General features: G+C 40.4%; 1 protein-coding gene across 4 annotated transcripts in view; it reads left to right on the forward strand.

Moving 5' to 3' along the window:
• Window positions 1-24,584, forward strand: part of LOC122833226 (Down syndrome cell adhesion molecule-like protein 1 homolog) — a 116,777-nt gene that overhangs the window by 17,052 nt on the left and 75,141 nt on the right. For all 4 annotated transcript variants that reach the window (XR_006370944.1, XM_044120650.1, XM_044120649.1 and 1 more), the window contains 2 exons: window positions 3,852-4,172; window positions 14,005-14,151. Coding sequence is in view for 3 of the 4 variants with exons in the window: in XM_044120650.1 (XP_043976585.1) it covers window positions 3,852-4,172; window positions 14,005-14,151 (468 nt within the window). In the remaining variant the exon portion in view is untranslated. The remainder of the gene's footprint in view (window positions 1-3,851; window positions 4,173-14,004; window positions 14,152-24,584) is intronic.

Below are 24,584 nucleotides of genomic sequence, written 5' to 3' on the forward strand. Positions count from 1 at the left end.
ATCTGCATGCTGGCGAGGCAGTTTAAGCTCAATTCAAGTGTTTAAACTCGAAGGGAAACATCTTAAAATTTAGTTCTGGGGTGTGACTGGGGTCTCTCACATCCCAAAATCCCCCCTTCATCTTCAGCCTTCAAGCAGAAAGTTATTAGCGGTTCCAAGAGGAAAAATAGAGAAAGCAATCCCAAAGTATGATGCTGTGACTGATGTGTTCCACTGTATGGGGTGGTGTTTCTCGTTTGAGTCTTGTTTGGCTTTGTGTGTTTGGGTTGTTGTTCATTTACCAAAAGAAAAAAAAAAGTACAACAAAACCAGAACGGTAGGTCTTGTGGCAGTGTTGTTTTCATCTTTTAGCTTAACTACACAGGATACGAGGCTTATTAAGGTGAGAAAATCTTTACATTGTCTATTATGACTTTATGTTTTACATCAGAAACATCCAAATTTGTATTTATTAAACACAGCACCGCTTGTCTTTTCCTGCCACTTTTCTGACAGGTGACAGTGTGTGGTTTGATGGCCAGAGGGAAAGTGTTAAATCCACATAATATTTTCTGTTTAACTCATCCACATTGCAATTGCACCGCTGTAGGAAACTGATGTCCGACTTTCCTGGTTTGTGTGTGTGCGTGTGTGGGTGTGTGTGTGTGTGTGTGCTCTACAGCTGACTTAGGGAGCAGGAGTGCATTATTCCTGACAGGATATGGGTGGTTGGTTGGAAGGGGAGAGGAGGAGGCTCTCGAGTACAAAGGTGCTCAGAAGCAACTGTGAGAGTGAATGTGTGTATGGTTCTTTCTGTGTGAGGTGATGTCAAAGGGATAGAGAGGTTATTGTTAAATCACTGGCTCAGTTTTGATGTCAAACTCAGCCAACAGCAAAGACAGGGTAGTACAAAGAGAAAGAGAGAGAGGGAAAAAAAAAAGATGCAATCGCTGCTCGGATGCATGAGGATGGGCCTGTGGATGTATGTGTGCACGAGCACAGTAAAGATGACAAGCAGATAGTGAGACAATGTTGTAGCAGCTACTCTCTTCAAAAATGGGAATTTAGGTCAAGTTCAATCCATTGGTGCCGTTTGATTCGGTGTCAATCATTTTCAAAGACTCTGAGGGAAACCGATCTGCACTTTCAGCACCATGGAGAGCACCACAATGTGCTGCTGAGCAACACTCTAATGAGGGATGCTAACGGGAGGAAACCACTGAAAGATGTCAGTGACACAGTCTTCCTTCCTCGTATGGTCAGTTTTAAATTCTAAAATAACATATTTATATGATTAATAACAAAGCACTGAGAAAGTAAATTGACAAAGTGCCCCAGTGTATGGAACAGCAAATATAAAGGCTGAAAATATCCCTTTATACAAAGCTGTATAGACAGGTCTACATATTGTAGTAGAAAATGTCTTATTTCTGGTCCAGCTATGTCATACAAGACAAAAACCTGTTCTGGTGTTTTGTTTTTTCATCTTAAATGTTTCTGTTTATATTTTGCATTGCTTGATTTTATCCAAATGATTCTGATTGAAAATTAGAGCAACAGTCAGAACATTTAACTACTGCTAACATCAGCATTACCGTACAGCCACAGTTTTTCACTTTTTCGTTTTGTACTCGAATCTGAAACAAACCTAAATTCACGGTCTCTTTATCTTATCTTGCAGTCGTCAACTGCTATTAACAATGGCGGAGACGATCAGTAAAAATTCAAGATGAAGAGCAATTCAACGCTGTCTTTAAACCTCAATTGATGAACGAGCCCCTTTATTCTCTGAGGATGTAGAAAATTGAAGAGATTGGATTGAATAAATCCAGGCATTGTTGATGCAATCCAGGGGAAAAAAAGGGGGGGAATTAATTAAGTATCAATGTCTGAGATAAAAAAATTCTCTGGCTTGGGGCATCACATCTCCCCCTGGCCTGCAGCCAAGCTGAGCGCAGCACTTCTTTACGATCCTCAGTTCCCTTTTCCCTTCCCTTCCCCTCCCTAATCTCAGCCAAACATGCACAGAAACAGAGATTTTCATGGATGTCTTAATACCCCACTTTAGTTTGAATAAGGGTATTTTGAAAGGGGGGAGGATGTTATGAAAGCGTATCTGCTAGCCGTACTTAATCTGTGCCACGGCAGTATTTCTTTACAGTGAGCCATGTGTGGTTTCCAGTTCCTTAACTCAAACAGCAACAGAGAGAGTTTCTCCTAGCTGAGGCCAGGAGAATCACGAGCAACAACTTCTCTAGCTTACAGGACATAATCCAAAGAAATGGGTTGAAGTTGTGATATATTTTTGCCCTACTCAGAGTTGGGTGGGTGCAGCTTATTACATTACTGATGGTTGGATGACGCACATGGAACTAGACAATTTGCAGCAATTTGCAGTAGTTTGGAACATGAAGGAAGTTGTTTGGGTTAATGTGAGATTGATGAGCATACAGCTCTGGAAAAAATTAAGAGACCGCTGCAAATTGATCTGTTCTCTGATTTCACTCTTTCGAGGTGTATGTTGTTGTTTTATTCTATGAACTACTCGAAACAAATCTCTGAAATCCCAAGTAAAAATGTAGTATTTATTTGCAGAAAATGATCAAAATCACAAAAAAGATTTTTTGTGCTTTTAATAATGCAAAGAAAACAAGTTCATATTCCTTTATAAACAACAATACTAATGTTTTAACTCAAAGAGTTCAGAAATCAATATTTGGTGGAATAGTCAAGAGGTTTTCAATGGGGTTCTGTGCAGTGGGCTCTTATTATTATTATTATTATTATTATTATTATTATTATTTACAGAACTGTGTTCACTGCCTTGCATACTGTAGGGATGCAAGTTATCGATTAAGAAGTAAAGCTAAAACTGATTGATCTCATTGATTGACTAATGATGTACATTGAACAGAGAGATGTAAAACTATCCCTTAAACACAGGGTGACATTCAATTTCAAGCTTGCTAAGATTTCCTGTTCTGCTATTTTTCTTATTTTTTACTCATTTAGCCTAAGACAATGTCTTTGAACTTCAAGAGTAAGAGGCTGCCTTACATTGCCTTGACCAAAACTTGTATTTCTTAATTTGCAAAAACATCTGCTGTTCTCTACTTTTTTCTTTTTCTTTTTTAACAGTTTATGGGCTTTTTTTCCCCCACAACTTTACTTGCTATTGTAACTAGAATAAAGCCACTGACTGTTTTACAGAATTCTCTTGGGCATCTCTTGTCAAGAGACTCCAAGGTTGTTGAGCTTTTTCTTTAGAATTGTGAGACTGGATTGAGTGAATTGCAAGATGTTATTCAGGTGGAAGTTTCATAAAGAATTCGAAGTCCTGAGGAGTTAAATGCTCCGTTAGATTTTTCTTATAAAGAATGAACTAGAAGGATTATCTTTCCTATTTTGAAGATAGTCTAAATTACTCAATTTTACATCCTAAACCAGGGGTGGCCACTCCTGGTCCTGCAGCTCTTAGACGTCTCCCTGGTCCAACACACCTGAATCCAACAGCTGAATCGCCTCCCAAGTGCAGTCAGGTTCTCCAGAGTCCTGCTAATGACCTCATTATTTGACTCAGATGTGTTGAAGTAGAGATACATCTAAAAGTTGCAGGAGACTGGCCCTCCAGGACCAGGAGTGCCCACCCCTGTCCTAAACCATCCATCCATCCATTTTTTTAACACCCTTGGTCAGGAGGAGTGCCGGTGTCTATCTCCAGCTAATGCTCCGGGCGAGAAGCGGGGAACCACATCCGAAACCACAGTTCATTTTTTGCCATTTATAAATGAACAGTGGTTGTCTTTTCCCGTACTTGTTTGGTACCTGAAGCCACCTCTAACGGGTTCTCCCTGTCTCTGTCACCCTAACAGCCAACAGTGAGGATGTTGTCTCTACTCGGCTGTACTTTGTGAACGCCTCCCTGCAGCGAGTGACCTTCTCCAGCTCGGTGGGGGTGTCCCTGCCCTGCCCTGCGGGCGGCGCCCCCCATGCCGTCCTGCGCTGGTACCTGGCTGCCGGAGACGACATTTACGACGTGCCCCATATACGCCACGTGCATGCCAACGGCACCCTCCAGCTCTACCCTTTCTCCCCCTCTGCTTACAACAGCATCATCCACGACAACGAGTACTTCTGTACCGCCGAGAATCAAGCGGGCAAGATCCGAAGCCCCAGCATCCACGTTAAAGCAGGTGAGGCTCAGGCAAGCTGCAAGCAAGTGAAGTGAATAATCTGACATTTTGTGCATGCAGACAAATTCAGCAAGTTGAAAAGCTAATTTGTTTTTGCAGTCTTATTTCACCAAGTGAAATAGGTTAATTACACACAGACAGAAGTTTTCAAGCATTTGTTTGTGTCAATCATAATTTTCTGCTTCATTATTAAAATTTAACATTAGAATCTTATATCAAATAAAAATTCAATTTTTTTAATACAGAGAGGATGACTTTATTAAAAATACATTTAATACTTTAAGGTTGCCAGTTTTTTTATTTTTTTATTTTTTATGTTTTTATTTCAATGGAAATAATCTTGACAAAAAACAAAACAAAAAACTCTTACTAGAAAATCAGAAGCATCATAAAAAAATCTCACAAAGCTCACTTAACTTCAGCAATTAAAGTTTTGGAGTCACTTTGACTCCACAACAGCAAATGGATATCATAACATGCCAACAACACGTTTGGGAGTCACGCGAGGACAAAAAAACTTTTTCAGTCCTACCTTAGTGGCAACCTGTCAAGGGAAATGCCCCACCTCTCAGAGCCAGAGACGAGCATGAGCAAAGTCCCGTATGGTTTTGGTGTAGCTCAGGTGTGCGCGACACCTGAGCTCGTTTCGCCTTGGTTAAGCGCACAGCATCAAAAGTTTCTGAAACTCCAAGAGATTTTGAGTGAGAATATGCTGCCCTCTACCAGAAAACTGGAAATGGGTCATCACCGGGGCTTTCCACGGGACGATGATGCAAAACATTTGATTAAATCTACACAGAAATAGTTCACCAGGAAAAAAAAAGAAAAAAGAACTGTCTTCTATGGCAGTTCCTATATTCCTCTCTCTTTATTACTCTCCAACAATGTGAGGAAAAGTCTAAGTGTCCGTCACGTTGACCAATAAAACATAAACTTGGAAATAAAATTAAAGCCGTACATTGTCATTCTGGGCACGCCAATGGATTATCATTCCAAGTTAGGTGTGGTTCTCCACAGCAAGCTCGGTAACACCCTTGTTTGTCTTGGTAATCTCATTATGATTGACATGAAGAGGCCCTAAAAGCTTGGACTGTAAACATTCAACCCCCACTTTAGAGCTGATGTTTCAGTCGCAAATGGGTTGGAGACCGTGTTTACCCAGCATCTCTTAAATTTACCATTTAGGCTGGATTTTCTAACATGAAACATATCATTTGTCATAATTTAGTCACATTTCCTGCCTCAACATGAGACAAACAGGAGGTGATTTATGCCTAATAAAAATATGATGCTTTATGTCACCACACAGAGTTTTAACATGATGAAGAAAACAAATCTGCAATGCTTTTGCCAGAGTTCAGAGTTTTTACCAAATTTATCCAATCTGACCTTAAAGGGCAGATACATTAAAGCAGGCACTACATAAAGCGCACTTAACTTTAACATTTTCATGAAACGTTTTATGGATATAGCACCATAAGTTTGGATGAATCTTGAAAAATTTGTGGGGGTTTTTTTCCAGTTTTTCCACGGTCACAAACTCTCAACCACCACTGCTGTCCTTTCCTGACCCATCAGTTTAGTTGGACTCCAATGTCTCGGTGCCATTCTGCTTGCATTATCAGATGATGAGTTCAACAGTACTCTGAGAGACTTTTTAAAAAAAAGGCTTTAGATATTTACATATGAACATGTTGTGAACCTCTCTCTAACTTTTTCCCTGATTTGTATGAAAGGTGACAAGCTGGGAAAAGCTCAGTGTGTATGATTTCATGCAACAATTCAGCTGATATCTTCCACATAAAAAAGGGAGGTAGATTTTCTAAACATCTTCAATTTGAAACATATTTTATTAAAATCATAGGAAGAAAATTGAAAGAAATGATCTCACATTTTTTTTTTTTTTTTTTAACCCATTAAGTAATTTTAAGCTCTTTTGTCAAAACAGCTATCTTGGTCCAATATCTGTTCAAATGTCCTAAAATGCCATTTTGTGACCCTGTGAATTAGTTAAATTCTTCAGAGGACAGACCCACAACCACACAAACAGTTGGCTCAGTGACCCGTCTGTGCTCCCTGCCAAGGTCAGAGCTGGAGGGAAGTGATGAACATGCTGATAGAAGGCATTTATTGCTCATCTTCACAAACACACGCAGATACAGGCGAAAATCCCAAACACACGCATGCTCGTATGATTAATGCAACGCATATAGGTATACACACAACAGATTTATACATTTCTATTCACACCCTTTTGAACTCACACAGACAACTAGCAGACTCCCATCCACTCCAGCTTGCGTACAGCTCATGCCAGCAAGCTAGTCTCCCAGTCTCTCCATCTGTCCATGGACTGGAAAGTCCCAAAACTACACATGCGCATACACGCACACACACCCACACACACACACACACACTCCAACACACACTGTTTTTCTATCTTCACAAGGACATTACATTGACTTCCATCAAATGTTTTTTAATTCACCTCCACAGTCTAACCCTGACCGTTACACTGAACGTAACCATTAGCAATACATGTCTAACCCTAAACTCAATTCATACCGTAGTCCTAAACCTTTCATACCGTAGTCCTAAACCTAACCCACTAACCCTAAAACAGCATTTCTTCTTGTGGGGCCATAAGGCAAAGTGCGTTCTCACAAAGTAGTATTTGTTGGGAAAAAATGGTCCTTTATAAGGTGCTAAATGCTAAAACACACACACACTGAGCCATTCACCGCACAATTTTTGGCTGCCAGGTTGTTTGGCAGAAAAGATGAGGTACAGACATATAAAGATGTGAAAAGAAAGATGAAAAGAAGTGGATTTTTGGGTCACAGTAAAAGGTCACCAGCTCCACAACTCACTCCTGCATACACAGGTAAATGTATCTCTGAAAACGGATCTGAAATCTCCTCCTCACACAAACACACCCATATGGCCTGTGTGGTCCCCAGAGGATGAGAGTCCCTCCAGCGTCAGAGTGACCTTCCAGATAGCCTCAGCGTTGAAGTGACCTTCCTTTCCAAATAATTACAACAATTAATCAATTAAATGCTGAGGCAACCACAACTCCACAGCTCCATAGCCAGGCTCATGTGCATGTGTGAGCACCTCATTACCTCTGGAGCCTAACGCAGCACAAAGGCACGCCTTCACTCTTTCTCCCACACGCACGTGCGTGCACATGAAAACCCTCTGTCTGTGGTTGCCACGGGCAACCCAGGCATGAGCGCCGGGGTGTGGCATACCCCGTCTCAGGTGGTGCACGAGAATGATGACAGCTGACAAGTCGCAGTGAGACACCCTCCACAAAAATCTGTCCCACCCCCTCCTCGCCATCCATGCGGTTTTCCTTCTCCGTCTCTTTTCCGTCTCTATTTTTTCCTTTATCCTTCCTATCCTCCTTGCTTCCTTCTCTCCCATGCATGCGCCAACTAGTCCAATAACAACATTATCACCAGTCTGAATACCTTCACTTTCACAGAAGACAAACTGGGTGCATTTTTTTTTCCTCAGATATTTTTTACTTGGCTCTCTCTTTTTTTTTTTTTTTTTTTTGGCAAAAACTCCCAGATTGTTTTTATTATTATTTATTTATTTTTGTGCAATTTCAGTCAAAATGAATTCAGCACTCATTTTGGTTTTTTTTTTTGTTTTGTTTTGTTTTGTAAAAATGCTGTGATGAAGAACGAGTATGCTGTCTTGTAACTCTAGGGACTGATGTGTCAAAAAATAACCACAAAAAAAAAAGTTTTAAAATTTCAAGCATCAGACTAGAAATTGGATGAAGACACATAATGTCCTGCTTCTAAATTCTACTCCTACTGCTTCTGTAGGTAAGAAGGCGCTGTGAGGTAAATGTTTCTAATTGACTTATTACCACAAATAAACAACAAAATAAAAGTCACGTTGTGGAAAAGAAAAGTTATAAGCCATAATCCTGTGGATTTCTTTTTATTTATATATATATATATTTATATATATATATTTGATGTTCATAAACAGGAAGTACTGTTGAACATTTTAAACTATTGTGAGTTCACTGATGGGTACTGAAAACTTAAATACCAGTGGAAGACATTAGTAGTCTCTCTGAGACACAGAGTCCATACTGGACACGTCGCCAGACAGGAACACACATAGATGATGTATGCTAATATCCTAGCATGCACGTTTTTGGCTTGTGAGAGAAGAACACAAAGTCCCTGGCGAGAAAGCGAGCATGCATGGGGAGAAAATGCAAACTTCATTCAAAATGACGGAAGTTGAATCGAGGACCTTCTTCCTGCTGGAAACAAAGCTGCCAAATGTGTCAACAAACAAATCCATTCATTCTAAAATGACACACGTAAAGGGACAAATATCTCCCAGATCTTGCCACTTGCACAAAGTCCAGTTTAATTTGATCTACAAGGTGTTGTGAAAAAAGTATCTTCTCGCTGACAAAACCTCTTCTATTTTAGCTCTTTACTCCTTCTTAATGTTTTAGATCAGCACACTAACTTTGATTTCAGGTTGAGAAAAATGGAGAAAAATTAGAAAAAAAATTGAGTAAATACAACATGTGGCTTTCAAGGTATTAACTCTCTCTTTGTGTAAGTTACTCCAACATCTTGTTTTTTGTGTTCTCAAGCCATCCAGGTGTGTATTTGCTGGTGTACGTCAGATCATTGGAGCTTGAGTCTAAGATCACAAACTTAGCCCGACGTTCTCCATGGGGCTTTTCTGGCAGAGGTCATGTCCCACAGAAGCATGCAACCTGAATCCATCGTACCACCACCACATCATGTTGGACTGTTGGTGTAACTTTGGACATCTGAAATGCTGAATTAGTTTTACGCTAAATGTAATAGGACACTCCTTCCAAAAATCTCCACTCCTGAGTGCATCCATATCAATGGAGGCCAAGCGGAAGAGTCACCGAAAATTCTTGTCTGCTAAATCCATCCATCCATTTTCTGTTCACCCTTGTCCATAATGGGGTCAGGAGGGTTGCTGGTGTTTATCTCCAGCTATGTTCCAGGCGAGAGGCGGGGTTCACCCTGGACAGGTCGCCAGTCAACGCAGGGAAACACAGAGACACACAGGACACACAACCAACACACACTCACACCTAGGAAGAATTTAGAGAGACCAATAAACCTGACAGTCATGTTTTTGGACTGTGGGAGGAACCCGGAGAGAACCCACCATGCACAGGGAGAACATGCAAACTCCATGCAGAAAGACCCCGGGCCAGGAATCGAACCCAGGACCTTCTTGCTGCAAGGCAACAGCTCTACCAACTGCGCCACTGTGCAGCCCCTGCTAAATACATACATATATATATATATATATATATATGGGGTTTTTTTTTGGTTTTTTTTGCTGGCATCAGCTGGAAAACCAAAAATCCATATAATCAGAAAAAAAGAAGATTAATTAATAGTTGCCCTTCACCTTGATCACTGAATGTCATGAAAGAACAGTCCGTTTTTATTTTCATATAACTTCCAGCAATAATGATTAGCATGAGACTTTAGCGTGGACAGGCAGTAATGCTGTGATAGAATGGGCTGTACGAGTCAAAGGGTTTTAAGTTTCATTCACCTAACAGCTGTTTACACAGACACAATACCATGAAGGAAGGACACCTGTTCGTTGCGGCTAACCTTACCTCTTCTTTGTTCCAGCTAAAATACACAAAACTGCAAAGCTCTGGAAAGAGTGTGCATAGATCCTCTTTCTTAATTTGTCCTCAGCATCTCTTCTCTAACTGGTAGTTCATTGCTAACATAAAAGCAGGTTTCCAAAGAGTGTTTTGCTTTTATTTATTTTTTTAATCCATAACATTTTCAGTGGGTAATGAGAGCCACGTACATTAGGATCTCTTGTGTTTCATCATGTTCCTCCACAATCTCTTCGTATTCTCAGCTTGCTTTATAAATTAGTAAATGCAGTATTTGGTTTCCCTGTCGTTAATTATTGAAGCGACAGTGATACAAGACTCGCCTCCCAGTGCGCCCAGTGCGCCCAGACCCATGTTTTAGCTCGTTTCCTGGCAACCCAGCTACTTATAGTCAGGCATCAGTAACATCCTAATAATTCTGCTGCGCATGCGATGAGGGGGCGGGGGAGTGCAATTTACACACAAATCAGACTATTTTACATCGTGTTACAAAGCTGCCCTCGAGTCTCTATAAGGTCTTTGAATAACGTGCAATAAATCACAACAGTGGCCTCTTATTGTGGTCGCTGCTAGAGCTTATTTGACAGATTTCAAGTGGGAAAAGGAATTGTTGCGCAACACCCTTCGAAAGGGTGTGAAGTGTAAAACAAGTGACCTTGACTGGATATGAACTTCCACTGAACTGAAATGTGATATCTGTCATCGTTGTGGCAAGTATTTACAAGCTGTCAGGCTGATTTTAAACACCCTCGGAGAGCCTCAGTGGGCATTTGGGATTCTACTTTCTATTGACAGGAGGGAGCCAGGTCACTAGGAGAGTAAATAAATGATTGAAAGGATTGGCTCGGTCACAACAGCCGAGGCTCCTGTGTCGATCCAGGCTATTGATCCAGTTCTAGTTGGCATCAATGAAACGCTAGAGTTGTTTAATTTAAGGAAGTCAAACAAAGGCCTAATGAGAATGATATTTATTATTTTAGCTTTTGAGCTCTCGTCGATGCTCTGCTTCTGGTAACCAAAGTGGTGGCAAAATGATCTACATCCTGTCTCTTGCATTTTGTCATGTTGGAACCTAAAACATACACGGTATATTGTGTGACTCCATTGTCTCCAAATATAATGCAAGTCAACCAAGTTCTTTCAAAGATCACCTCATTTCATAAACAAACTCCAAATAGCATTGTTAAGTTTGAAGATCACATCGGAAGGATGTGAAATTTAAATTTAAAGCTTGGTTAGCTTTAAAACAACATACAAAGCTTCAACATTTCAGCTCATCCTCTGAAAATACCAAAAGTAGGCACAACTATAAGGAGTTAATTGGAAGAGCTAGATACAGGAAAATACTGCAAGAAGATCTGTCAGGTGCTTCAGAAAGCTGGGGAAACTTTGCATTATTATTGTGTTTTTGCTTTTTGTATTGACATTTTTTGTAAAGAAGCTGTTTGTGGCTCTTGACATATTAATGGATTTCACCACATTGCAGAATATGAGTTTCAATGTGCAGCCGGCCAATTACTTGTAGAAATTGCCCAGTCAAACATCCACTGCAAGTCTTGAAGAAAAAAAAAAAATTCCAGATGCTTTCAATCTCATCTTAGTCTTTTAGTTATTCTGCAAATAATGGGTAAAAAAAAAATATCTTCCGACTGAAAACTGTGTCTATAAATTACTAATTTAGGGAGACTTAATAGAAATGCATGCCACACCTTTCAGTTTTATTCCTAAAAATGTTCACATTTTGCTTCATTTTGGTCAAGTTTATGTCGTCTTGTCGAATGAAGTCCTAATATACATTGATGTTCACGGGGAATAAACACATTCACAAAGAACTGAATCTTTTGTCACTCTGTCACTGTGAAGTCTAGAGTGGTTTTCTAAGATAAATCTTCAAACTTAAAAAAAAAACACTCAAAAATGTTTTACATTGTCGAACCCACACATACAAAAAACCTTCTAAATAAAACTTTGATAAAATTGAATTAAATTGAATAAAATGATATCAATATTTGTCAGGTTCACATATTCGCTACACTCTGTGCTCCTTCACAAGCCACCAAAGAAGAAAGACGGGGTCCATGGTTCAGGCGCTTATGAATAAAGTACAACTGTGAAATCAATAGATAGAATGAGACAAAAGACTTGGGAGAATAAAGCTCGAACTTTAAGGTGAAAGACTCTCCACCGTTTCGACAAGGACATTGGCTTTGGTTCCACTGGGTTCCAGTGACAGTAGCGGCTGGCATAAAGCATTATTAATGACCAAGGAAACTGGCCTTCAGGCGAGGCGTTAATTATATCACTGGAGAGCTGGAGGAAGAGAGCGGGAGGGGTGAGGCCACTCCCAGTTTGGTGTGTGTGTGTGTGCACGCGTGTACATTTTACATTGTTAAGCCATTACTGCCCTAATTTCTAAAGTGAGGCCCAGCTGATAGATTGCCAGAATCCGTCCCCAATATCAGTCTAGACCCTATCTGATTTCTGTAATTGTGTTTTTCTCATCTTACTCATGTCAGATATTCTCCTTTTTGTGCACATCAAAGAGAAAAATCTAATCTAATGAGTTAACTTTAAACAAATAAGCTCCACAGTTTGGGTTAGAAAACAATCCACCGATGATTCTGTCTGGTGGGTGTGCCCTTGAACTACCCGTCTCTCCTTCTTATCAAAATAATCCATTCATTTAATTTCACCTCACATTAATTTATCTAATGAATGTATGCTTTGATTCAACAATTCACATTTTTCCACTAATCCAAATGTGACAGAATTAACTGGAGAGATAATTTGGTTAGCTACAGGCTACTGTTTTTATCATCAGGCCCGTCTTAATCACTACCATTCTTTCTGTACACTGGCACAGATTCGTAGTCTGGAGCTCGTCGTGCCATGAGCAGAGGGTGTGTTTTTGATGCCTGGCGCCTGCATGTGACAGCTCCATCGTCTGTGAGCGGTCCTCCACTCCTTGCCGTCTCATAGCATCTGCGGCGCTGCGCCTTAAAAGGCCAGGGGCCGATCACTGTGCATCCCTTCCAACGCAGCTCAAAGTCAGGCCTTCTTACAGTCAAACTGTGGCTTTACGTCTGGGGCTAAAAAGTGCATCGCTGTCCTAATGTGGTTAAACTGAACACCAGACAGCATTGTTTTCCGGTCTGTCCCTGCATTCATCATTTGGTGAGACTGGACAGTGATGACAAAAAAAAAGAGACATTGAAAATCTTTTTTTTTTTTTTTTGAAGTCCGAAAATATTGTGTGTCACTAATTTTCAAATTATGATGTGCACATATGGAATACTACTTTACCTTTTTTGTATTTGCAAAGATTCCTCACATCCTACCAAAGCATGGAAAGGGCAGTTTAGTTGTTCCTCTTAGGTTTTAAGTTACCCCACACTCTCTCAGTTTTCAGCAGTGATCTTTGAAATGTTAAAAGGTTAAGATATTTTATAACCATAACTCTGCTTTACCTTCTCCACGGTTTCCTCTTTGACTTGTCGCTTGCTCTTCGTTTTCATTGTACTGTCCATTCAACAAAGTTCTCATACAAACATACGGGTTCTTTACAGAGCAGTTTTATTTATACTGGAAACAAATTACAGATTGATGAGCACTACTTAGTAATGTGCTCTTCTCAATGGGGCTAAATACAGGCATGTCTCACTTTTTAACATCACAAGGAATGTATCGTTTTCTTTCTCTTTCACTTCATCCAATTGCTTGCTGTGCTGATGATCCAAAAGAGATGCTGAAAATTGTGGTTGTATGGTGATAAAATAAAATATTAAAGTAATATAAATACTTTTTTAAAAAGTGCCTAAAATGACACCGATTTAAATTGAGAAACACCTTTTCTTCTTTGGTCTTAGCTCGCTATAAACTTAGTTTCCATTAATTTTAACAAAACACAAAGTTGCGATTATCGATGCCACATGAAAATGCAACAAGCTTTTTGTGTCTTCTTGTATAGACAATCTGATGCTTTGCTTCTCAACTGATGATGTGTTTTATAACTATTCTCTTTCAGCTTCTCAAACGTGATGCACTATAACTTAAAAAAAAATAAAGATGTTGCCTTTTTATTAGATAAAATAGTCCAGGTCACAAACACAATACTGCTTGAAATAACTAACATTCTTCCTTTTCTTTCCAATAATCCAGTGTTCAGGGAGCCCTACACAGTCCGAGTGGCAGACCAGCATTCCATGCGGGGTAACATTGCCGTATTCAAGTGCCTCATCCCTTCAGCTGTTCAAGAGTACGTCAGCGTGGTGTCCTGGGAGAAAGACACCGTTTCCATCATCCCTGGTAGGACATTAAGGCTGCAGTTGTCATCGGTGATTCACCAAACACCATTACGTTGCAGTCGGAAATTAGTTTGGCAGGTTTAGTCAGCCAGTCGCTAAAATGTTGACGTCACGACTCTGGTGTTTTATTTGCGTCAGGGGAAAAATTAGATGAAGAAATTTGACAGAATGTTGGTTAACATCTTTTTACAGTAATAAGTATGTTTCATTTTTGCAATGCTTGTTTGGGTATAACATTTTTCACCATACAGTTCCCAAAGCTTAAAAGTTCTTGACATGGGTTGCCAAAGGAAATTGTGGAGAAACTGCAGGCTTTTCTACCGGTCGCCATCAGTACTATTGCTTCACACTGCCGCTCATTCAATAAAAGAATGTCACCTGACTTTTCCTCTGCATTCAAAAATGACAAATTCAGCTGTTTGGAAATATTTCTGGTCACGTAAAATACATACAGACAAGTTGTGGAAACATACCATCCCTTTAGTGCTCTTAGTAAAAACATAAAGCAAACTCGACTTGTGCCCATGTGGGCGTGGGAATGTTGACTGAGAAGGCTTGAGACGGTACACAGTCAGATGAGTGATACATTTGTGTCACTGCTCGTGAAAATATTGAGCAGCCATATCTTTGCTGCGTCTCGGAGCAGCTCTCTTTACTCCACATGATCCTTTCTTTAAATCATTCAACGGAGAAGCAATATCACTTTGAAACTGAGCTTGCTAGTAGCTATTCTTTCAGTGTGCACTGACATTTGTGCGTGTGCTTGTGAATGTGTTCAGGTGTGCGTGGCATGGTGTTAACATCTGCTCTATAGAGCAACGCCAAATTGCAGGCTGTCAGATGAGACTGTTTAGGTCAGATGATACGTTTTGCTCCTTCTGCCCCGTATCGCCCTTGTTTCGTCTCTGTACAGTGCATGCGCCTTTGTGCATAAAGGTGTGTTTGTGCTCCTCTTTTTGTACGATTCTATCCTTCACACAGCAGCACCCATTGATCCAACTCAACGCTGGTGCGTATGTGTATGTGTGTGGCCCGAGGGGGGTTTCCAGTCTGGATCGATAAAGCTTGTTGTTGGATTCCCCTCTCTCTTGTCACAGATCTCTTAGTGTGAGAGTGGTGAGACCAGGCAACTGTTTGACTCATAGCTCAGTGTGTGTGCGTGTCTGCGTGTGTGCTTTGTTAGTAAAAGTCGGTGTATCACGTTTGTGTGCTAAGCGCTCAGTGGGAGTATGGTATTGATCATTTGGTAAAACATGCACACATAAACAAGTAAAAGCATGTTGGGATAGTCGCTCTCTCTTTCTCTCTCTCTGTTTCTCTCTTCCTCTAGCTCACTCACACACGCACACCCACTAAAGTGTAAATAAGCGGTTTTGTGAAAAAGACCTTAACCCTAAATGAATGAAATAAGGATGTACTGTTTTGCAAAGATAAATAAATAGATGCATATAGTCAAATTGAGCTGCCTCCATAGGGTGACCGTACTTAACCTTAGAGATGAGGGTAAGTCATCTGGGGTCAGCTCCCTTTGACGGTTTTCTGGGCAACCATCACCACAACCATTCTTGGACTCCAGTGATATAGTCAGGAGAATTACAGATAATATCCAAGACTTTAAGTCTGCTGGCTTTTTATTCCATTGTGTATTTTAACTGGCAATTTTTTGATATGAGCTCAGGGGTGTAGATGCCAAGATTTTAAGCAGTGGTAAATCATTACCTGTAGTGCCCATACCATATAGCCCATAAAAAGCACTCTCCCATTTGGATGTTTTACCCTTTTTGTTGCTTTTGCAAATCAGTTATGACCAACAAAATGTGGCTTCCTTAACAAAGAAAGAAAACTTACAAAAAACCTTTTCATGTTAAAGTAGAAACTGGTGTGTACAAAATGACAAAAATAAATACAGATATTTAACATAAATTAAATGATTGCACAAATATTCAAGGCAGTAGTGAGAATATGTACCTTTTGCTAAACTCACATCTGAACTCTGCAATTTTCTCCACTCTGCTTTGCAATACTTTTCAAGCTCTGTCAGGTAGCATGGAGTTTTCACTTTGACATTAAAAAAGTGTTTTTGTCTTCTATTTTTGTGTGTGTGTGTCAAAAAGGCCAAATTTGATTAATCCTAAATGATTTGTAAAAGAAATATAAGAATAAAACATCCAAGGTACTTTTTACCTTTACCAGCACTTTGTATAGGTGCTGGTAAAGGTTTTCTCCGGGGAGTTTTGCTGACAAAGTCATGACAGAAAACTTAAACATGGTTTATGCTAACTCTTCCGATTTTGATCTTTCAACCACATTTATCTTGATACCTGATCTGTTAACAACAGATGGAAAACCCCTTATTCATCCCAAATTCATCCCACTTATCACTGTTTATCTAAACAAACAAAAACCTTTTTTTTTTTGCCAAATTGCAAAACACAGCTCTCTATAGCTCAGACAATCAGATATAAGAACATATTGCTTTGCTGTTTCTTAACAGAGGTTGGATCCACAGTCAATCAGCAACAATCAGGTGGATACACAATTTTAATTAAGAGTTGTTTATTTAACTAGGAGTAATGCAAGATTCAGATTCAGAGCTTTTATTCCACTTAGTATAGGACATGAGCAGTGAAACAAGTAATGCTACAATAACGTAAATAGTAAATCTGCCAAGCTTTGTACATAAATTTACACTTTATTCTTCTCTGTATCACCTGCAGTCGAATTAATTCTTGATGTTTTTTGTGTTGCAGTTAAAAAAAATAAGGGAAATTAAGTGTTATATGTTCACATCAGGGCTCAAAGATCCACTCTGGTTTTAGTTATCCTTCTAGTCCTCTTTGTTTTCACAGACCCACAAAGCAAACTGTGAAAATCACAACCTGAAAAGGTAAATATTAAAAACCCCACTTTTTTTATTAGTTTAGTCTACAGCTAACTTAAGTCCAAGCATGTGCAAAAGTTAACACGTTTGTTAATCATGTAGTTCATCATTTTACTTATGAAGCTTTGCAAAGTTTATCTGCTGACAATTTGTAATTGACTCTTTGATGACCAATGAAGTTTATCTTAATTTTACTTAAAACAAAAATTGTAAAGTAGCAGTATTATAAGTATCAGCAAAATAACTTTCAGAGCAAAGAAAAAAGATTTTGATGATAAATTCCTATTGTTTAGTTTTTTTTTCTTTAAATGTTCGGATATCTCTAGAAATGATGATTTGGGATTCTTGATGAAACCATGCTTTGAAATCGTGTCAAAATGTTAATCCAAAGACGTTGTGGAGCTTTATTTTTTTCCTCCCAATTTTCTCAGTCACTCCTCCTCCTCTTCCCCCACAGCTGATGAATAGGTCCTGTTGGTAAGACAGTGGTGCTCTTCTTTTCGGCCATCTTCGACTCAAAGGCTCTTCTCATCTCTTTCCCTCCCTGGTACAGACTGGCGGCCTGTGTCGATGGCCCCACACAGAAACACTTACACAAACACCGAGTTCCAATTAGAGGCGTTCGTTCATGCCTCCATCCATCCGTCCATTCATCCCCTTCATCCATCAGCTCCTGGTTGCATGCTCAACTTTCAGCCTTCACTTGAGCACTCGAGATGCTCTGGTGCTTTGCCATTTATTAGAGACAGTGCACGCTAGGTGTCGGCTTGACAAGATGACATATGTCACACAGACGGCTGTGTTGGTCAATAAAACTGAGTATGAATGGGTTTTGATGAAGAGAGAGGAGGGTGTTTGCTGACAGCTGGCCTCACTGCGATTCGACCCTTCTTGGGTGTCGTGTCAGTATTTGACAGCCAAATTTGTTTGCTTTTGTGGCCTGCACATAGAGCAATGTTGGGCGGTGCGGACAAATTTACAGACAGACAGGCTGATAGTCAAACAGAGGAGGGCCAAGTGGTTAGACTAGCTCTTGTGGTTTTTACTCAGCTGTCATAACCGCCGCTCTCGCACGGCTTCTCCGTATATCTGCGTCTCTCCGTTTAATTGATGGTTTGCTGGTGTCGCCGTCACTTATAATAAAATTAGCATTTGTTTTCTTGTCAGTTAGGCAACTGAAGGACTACAATCTGACAGATGTGTAATAAGGAACTTCATCTGCGTAGGCGTGTGTGTGCGTGTGTATGAGGCTGTGTGAATCTCCTTCTCCAGTTGGAGCTTAAAACAGTGTGAGTTTTATCCGGTCGCCATGGAAACCGGTGCAATCCGGCAGGCGGAATGAGGAAGGTGTGAGGATGCATCGCTGCTTGATTTTTATTAGTGCATCACCATGGCTCAGCTCCACCACAGTCATGCTCACACACATGCATACACGCCGGCAAAAAGAGGACAGTGATGCATATTTCTATTCCTTCCTGGGATGGAAGACGGTCAAACTGTCCTCGTTGAAACTGTTACCTACGTCCATCACGTCACCACTGCGGTACATGCAAATTTGCAAATAAGCAACTGAGGTTTTTGGTATTGATTACCATATGTTTCAAAGCACAGTCTGTGGTCACTTTCCTCACAAAGCTTCCAACATTTTATGGCTAAAACACGGTATTACACACACTACGATTAGAGGAGCACTGACAAGATGGGGTTTTTTTCCATCCGAAATAAAATTCTAACTTTTTTTGAGGACTGCCCTTCTAATTCCAATTTTGACAAATCTCTCTCTCTCTCTCTCTCTTTATATATATATATATTTATTTAAATTTAGTGTGCACAAAGTGGAAACGGTGTCATGTGATTCTTTTTTTTACAAGAGTATTTATGCATTAATTAGTCTGTTGTTGATGGTTTAGAGAAAAAAAATCTTTGGAGTGAATGAATAAAAAAAAAAAACTGTAGAAAGACATAGGTATTGATGTGGATATCTGCTCAAAGCCATTTCTAAGACAAGAGCCATTATCCAGAAATGGAGATAACCTGAAGTACTGACAAATACTGACTATCGACACGCTTACTCCTTACCTTCAGAAATGCAGAATAAATTGAGTTAGAGGAACTGATCTTAACATTAACACTAATTAGCAGAAAAAAAGAAAAGGAACCCTACCCCTAAAGAAGAAAGTGAAGAAGAAAATGTGATGGTGTTCACTGATTGAAGCTGCCTCTTTGACACGCACTCGGCGCCTCTCTGAGTAAAGTGCAGTGCCGCCACAGCTGCTGCATTTCCTGCCCTAGTCTCCATTTTGTGTCCTCTCTGTAGAGGCCTGCTACCTCTCTCCAGCCCTCCGTCTATCCACTCCTAACTTTCTTCCCCTCTAGTCCTTCCTTTTTAGAGGCACTTATTAGAAGATAGTGAAGTGACAATGCCTGGCCTGTTCCATTCACTCCATCAGCCCTTTAAGTGAACAAGAGATAGGCCCAAAAACCACAGAATAAGCAGAAAACAGGGGAACATAAAGTGGCACAAAAGCATGACATGCTAAATTATGCAGATGGCAAAGCGAGTACGGGATGGAGAGACGACGGAATAAGTTAGGTAGGTAGATAAGGACGCATGAGAGGGTGTGCGGATGGATAAAGAGAGAGGTGTAGGTTTTAGTTTTCTTGCTGTCCCCAGCACCCAAGGGAGAAGGAAGGAGAAGAGCAGGAGCTTTAAAGCCCCCAATCATTAAAGATGCATCTGACAACTACCTCCATCTTTCCTCCTGTGTCTCTCTTTGTCCTTTTGTTATATCTCCCGTTAGTGTCTGACCATTAACCATTACACACATCTACGTGTGATTTCCTTTAGGAGCGGAAAAGTTTATACCTCACGTAAAAGGTAGGGGAAGAGGGCAGGCAGTGGGGTAACCGGGGAGGGGAAATGGGTGTTGTTTACTTATTGATGTGTGTTTATGGGCTGTGGTTTGCGCGTGTTTGTGTATGAGAACCTGGCTGTGATGTGTGTTAGGTTGGGTTATTTATTCAGCACTCGTGTTTGGATGTTTTACAGAGAGAACAGGTGCAGAGCGACTCTGAGCTTGCTCTGTTTGAACGGACCGTGTCTGTGTGCGTGCGCGTGTGTTGGTGGTGGGCTGGAGGGTGTAGGTGTGTGTGAGGGTGTTTGTCGGTGAGACAGACGGAAAGAGAGAGTCAGACACAGGGGCATTCACTGCTGTCCAGGCAATGATAGACCTGCAGTGTTTATCTGTGCAGAAAACCTGATTTGAATATAGATAGATAGATAGATAGATAGATAGATAGATAGATAGATAGATAGATAGATAGATAGATAGATAGATAGATAGATAGATAGATAGATAGATAGATAGATAGATAGATAGATAGATAGATAGAAAGAACATGGACGTTCTGACTGAAATGGCGGGAGAGATGGAGGGAGATTGAAGGAGGATATGAGGGAGGTAGGAAGTGAGAGAGGGCTGTGCACGAGGAGAATTTCAATGGCACTCCAATCATGCAGGCAGTCTCGTTAGCCCAGGGAACATTTGCATAGCGCTTCTGTGAATTCATTTGGCCTCACTCAGAAGAGAAGGCTCCCTTTCCTTTCTGCTTGTTAGTTATTCATTAACCACAAGGTGTGTGCAAGGCCGCTTGTGTGAGTTTGTCTGGGCTTTTCGCATCCTCTCTGCCCCCACAACCTCCCGCAGACCAACGTGCCTTTCGTTCGGTACTGTTGCCGTCCTCGGGTTTTGTGCCCGAGATCCTCGCTAGCCGTGTTTTTTTGTTTGTTTGTTTGTTTGTTTTGTTTTGGGGGGTTTTTGCCAGTGTTTTTAACATCTTTTTTGACTCGGTGGACACATGCTTCACTGCTTCCTTCCATTATAGCAAAAGCAGACAGAGTCGCCTTCAGATATTTTGCCAAATCCAGAGCCGACGTCAGAGCCTTACTCATCTCCCGCCATGATCTCTTGCCAACACCCTCCTCCTGAAATCATGCTCCTGCTCCTCAACTTTGTGCATCATGCTGCCTTCCCAAGGAACTAATTAGTGGAAAAATACACGATGTAAGTTCAGACAATTAGGTTTTTGCTGGAGGCCATTTTTAATGGGGAGCATGACTATCCCCCCCCCCCCCACCCTCCACCACCTACCCCACTACACACACATACACACACTTCTCCGCCCCCAGAAAAAGAAGACATCAGTTAAGTTGGAGTAAGGTGGTGTGATTGTTTGTTTGGGTGTGAGGGTTTGAATGTTGGGGTGGTGTCAGTGAGGAAGTTCACCCAGTAAGTGGTGATGACACATATAATGAAGAATGCAGTGAACGTGTTATTCTAATTATCCCACTGACACCTCAGACAATCTAATGTTGTTTGACAGTGCACAACAACCAGGGTGGAGAAGCACTCTGATATGCACATTTGTATGTGTGTTGGTGAACTTTGCTGTGTGTGTGTTTGTGGTTTTGAAGCCATATTTTTACCTGGTTGTGACAAAGTTGGTTACATACGGTGCTGTAAAAAAAGTTTTTCTTACTATATCTTGTTTCAAATAATGAAACGGGTTCTTTTTTTAGAACTGCTGTGTTAGTAATGTGATGAATACCTTCCAAAAACATTCAACATTTGTCCTGTCAGTCCACAGATTATTATGTCGTGTTTAGTCAATTGTGTGATGGGCTTTAGTAATCTGTAATTACTAAAGCCCAGTGCAATCAGTGCTTTAAATAGGCCGACATGCACCAATACCACTATCAATGCTATCAGCACTTTTATATTTTACCTCTCAAAGTACTCTAAGATGTCGATGTCGTTTCCTAGTTGCTTTACAAAGAAAATTTAACGCGATTCATTTTTAGAAACACACATCTGTTTCATGCATATTTTGTCTTTGGATGCAAAGGTAAAGTTCTATCATTTTATTGTGTGGTTTTCAAACACAACGCTCAACTATTAAATGTAATTTACAACCTCAAAATATTAGAAAATTTAGAAATACCTGTCTGTTCAAAGGACAGACCAAACATGACTTTTTCTGTTCCGAGGCCATGTACTTTTTAGATGCAAGTGTTGTTTGCATCCAAATTTGTATTTCGTGCAAAACCAAATTATGCACTATTGCGTTCTTGAGTAAGTTGACCAACATCATGAAGACATGAAAGGTATGTGTAAAAAAAAAGCCATGGGAATAAGTACGAACCAAGCATTTTTACATGTATTTTCAGAGATGCAAGTGTTTATGCATATTTGTGTTTCAGTTGTGCCGTGGGGGCAGGGTAGTATGAGAAATATCCTGTTCCAACACATCCCTGCTGGAGCTGACTTAATGACCCGTGACCTGAAGATGTACATGCAGAAGAAAGAAAGCGAGCGACAGAGTAGTTGAAGTGGGACATAAAGGAAGCAGGAAGAAGAAGAGGAGGAGTATATGAAGACAGAGAGCACTGGGGTGAAGGATCAGGCACAAAATGGATGAAAACTGTAGCAAATAAATGTGGAATGACATGGAGAGACATGCAAATGTTTCCTTTTGTTTATCTTTTTTTTTACATCATTTATCTGTTCTCAGTTTTCTGTCTTTTTTAACGTACTGCATCTTGTTTAATTTCTAATTCTATCACTGTTGTTATTAATATTATTATTCTATCATGTTTTTTCAACTCAGGGAACCTTCTATATTCTGTTGTGCAGCTGTGAGTGTGCGTATGTAGGTGTGTGTGTGTGTGTGTGCGTGCGTGTGTGTGTGTGTGTGAGAGAGAGAGAGAGCCTGAGCTCCCCTGTCAGCAATGGAATCTCTGTGCTTTATTAATAGCTAATCAATGAGCTCTCTGGGATGTATGTTACGGCCTGAGGACTCCCGCAAGACGTATGCTGGCATCTAAGTGCTCATCCGTCAATAGTTCACTGGCGTTTAATGCATATTTTTAGACATACCTCTCTTCTTCTCCTCTTTTCAACATGGGAAAAACAACACAAACAAACATGATTTACTCCTCTAATACTGATCAAATGTTTTTGCACCGAATACTTCCAGCGTTTTAAACGTAAAACTTTAGATTCTAGATATGATCTTTTGTTCTTTACAAAGAAATACTTTGCCAGGTCACGTGAAGTGTGTTGTGACTGATTTGTTGTTTTTTTGACACAAGGTGATCAGCTGAATGATCTGGATGCCCCTCACTTGTTCAGATGACTATTAGCCAAGTTGATCCAAAAGTAGGCCTTACCATCAGTTTCACTTTTAGCTTTAACCACTAGCATGCTGAGGTAAGTGAAGTGTTGGCATAGAGGGAGAGCAATGTGAGTCATAGTGCTACAGCAGTGTCTTGCTTGTGTGGTGTAAACATAGTGTGTGAAAACGTCAGCGCTCATTCAAATGAATTTTGTTGACTTGTCTATGCCAGTGATGACAGCCATTGTTAATATTGAGGGCAGTGTGGCACTATGTAGCTCATGTTGTAAAAAAGAAGACGATGAGAAAAATTATATTACCTTTTCATCCCCAACTGTTACGGCTCTGGGCCTTATGGGCTGAGTTGCAGGTGCCTTGTTGTTTGTCTTTGTGCTCCTCCCCTTTACAGGTGCTGCTGATTTGTTCATTTGGGGCACAGATCATTTAAACCTGGCCGTCTTCACCTTCTGGGTCGCCTTCGGCGTCCACTCTGCCACTTGACGCTTGTTGTGTTTTGGTGCCAGGCCTCAGCTCCCCTCCTTCTGCACATTTAAGTTTGTCTTTGTTTTTGCACTTCAACACTTCCATATGCACTCATACACCACATCCAAACATTCGCATTACACCACTGACACCGACATTCACAATACATTGTTGTTTTTGTTAATAAATATTCTTTGTTAAGCACTTTAACCACTGCATGGTCTCCCGTTTTTGTTATGACCTTGAGCCAGTCGTAACACCAACCTTTTCAAGGGCCACACAGATCCCCTTTATCTCCTGCACTGCCTTGACTTTTGTCAGTTTCTGAGAGCGTACATCATCACATCCTGCTCCCATGTTTGCCACTGATGAAACTTAGCTCCGATTTCACAAGTTGAAACTGAACTGCGCTCCGGTGAATATAGTGTCTGACAATCATGTCAACATTGTAAATGCATTGAAAGCATCATGGCACTGAGGCTTGACAACAATAGAAATGGAATAATATTTTTGTGTGCTTTAAGTGATCCTAATTTGACATTTGGGGAGGATAAATAAATTACATTTCAGCTAATTTAATTCCTAAATTATGGAATTATTTTTATCTCTGTCTGAAAAGACCACAATTAAAACCAATGATACAACATCCTGGAAACTTTTCACAGCCTACTGTTTAGTTATTTTCTTTTGGACAGGAAGGATGTCTGTTCTGCACTCTTGCTGGCATTGTCTCCAAGAAGCTTTGGAGGGCCTGTACTGGAGCATCTATAGTTATTTGTCCTTCTAAAGAATCATAGAGAATTTGGCTTTCCCTTGATGGCGTCATGTTGAGTGTTTTCCTTTGTAGTCAATAGATTAAAGTCAGCTGTCGTGGCTTTTGCACCTCCTATTGGTAG

Source organism: Gambusia affinis, linkage group LG06, assembly GCF_019740435.1.
Source record: "Gambusia affinis linkage group LG06, SWU_Gaff_1.0, whole genome shotgun sequence".
Lineage (NCBI taxonomy): Eukaryota > Metazoa > Chordata > Actinopteri > Cyprinodontiformes > Poeciliidae > Gambusia > Gambusia affinis.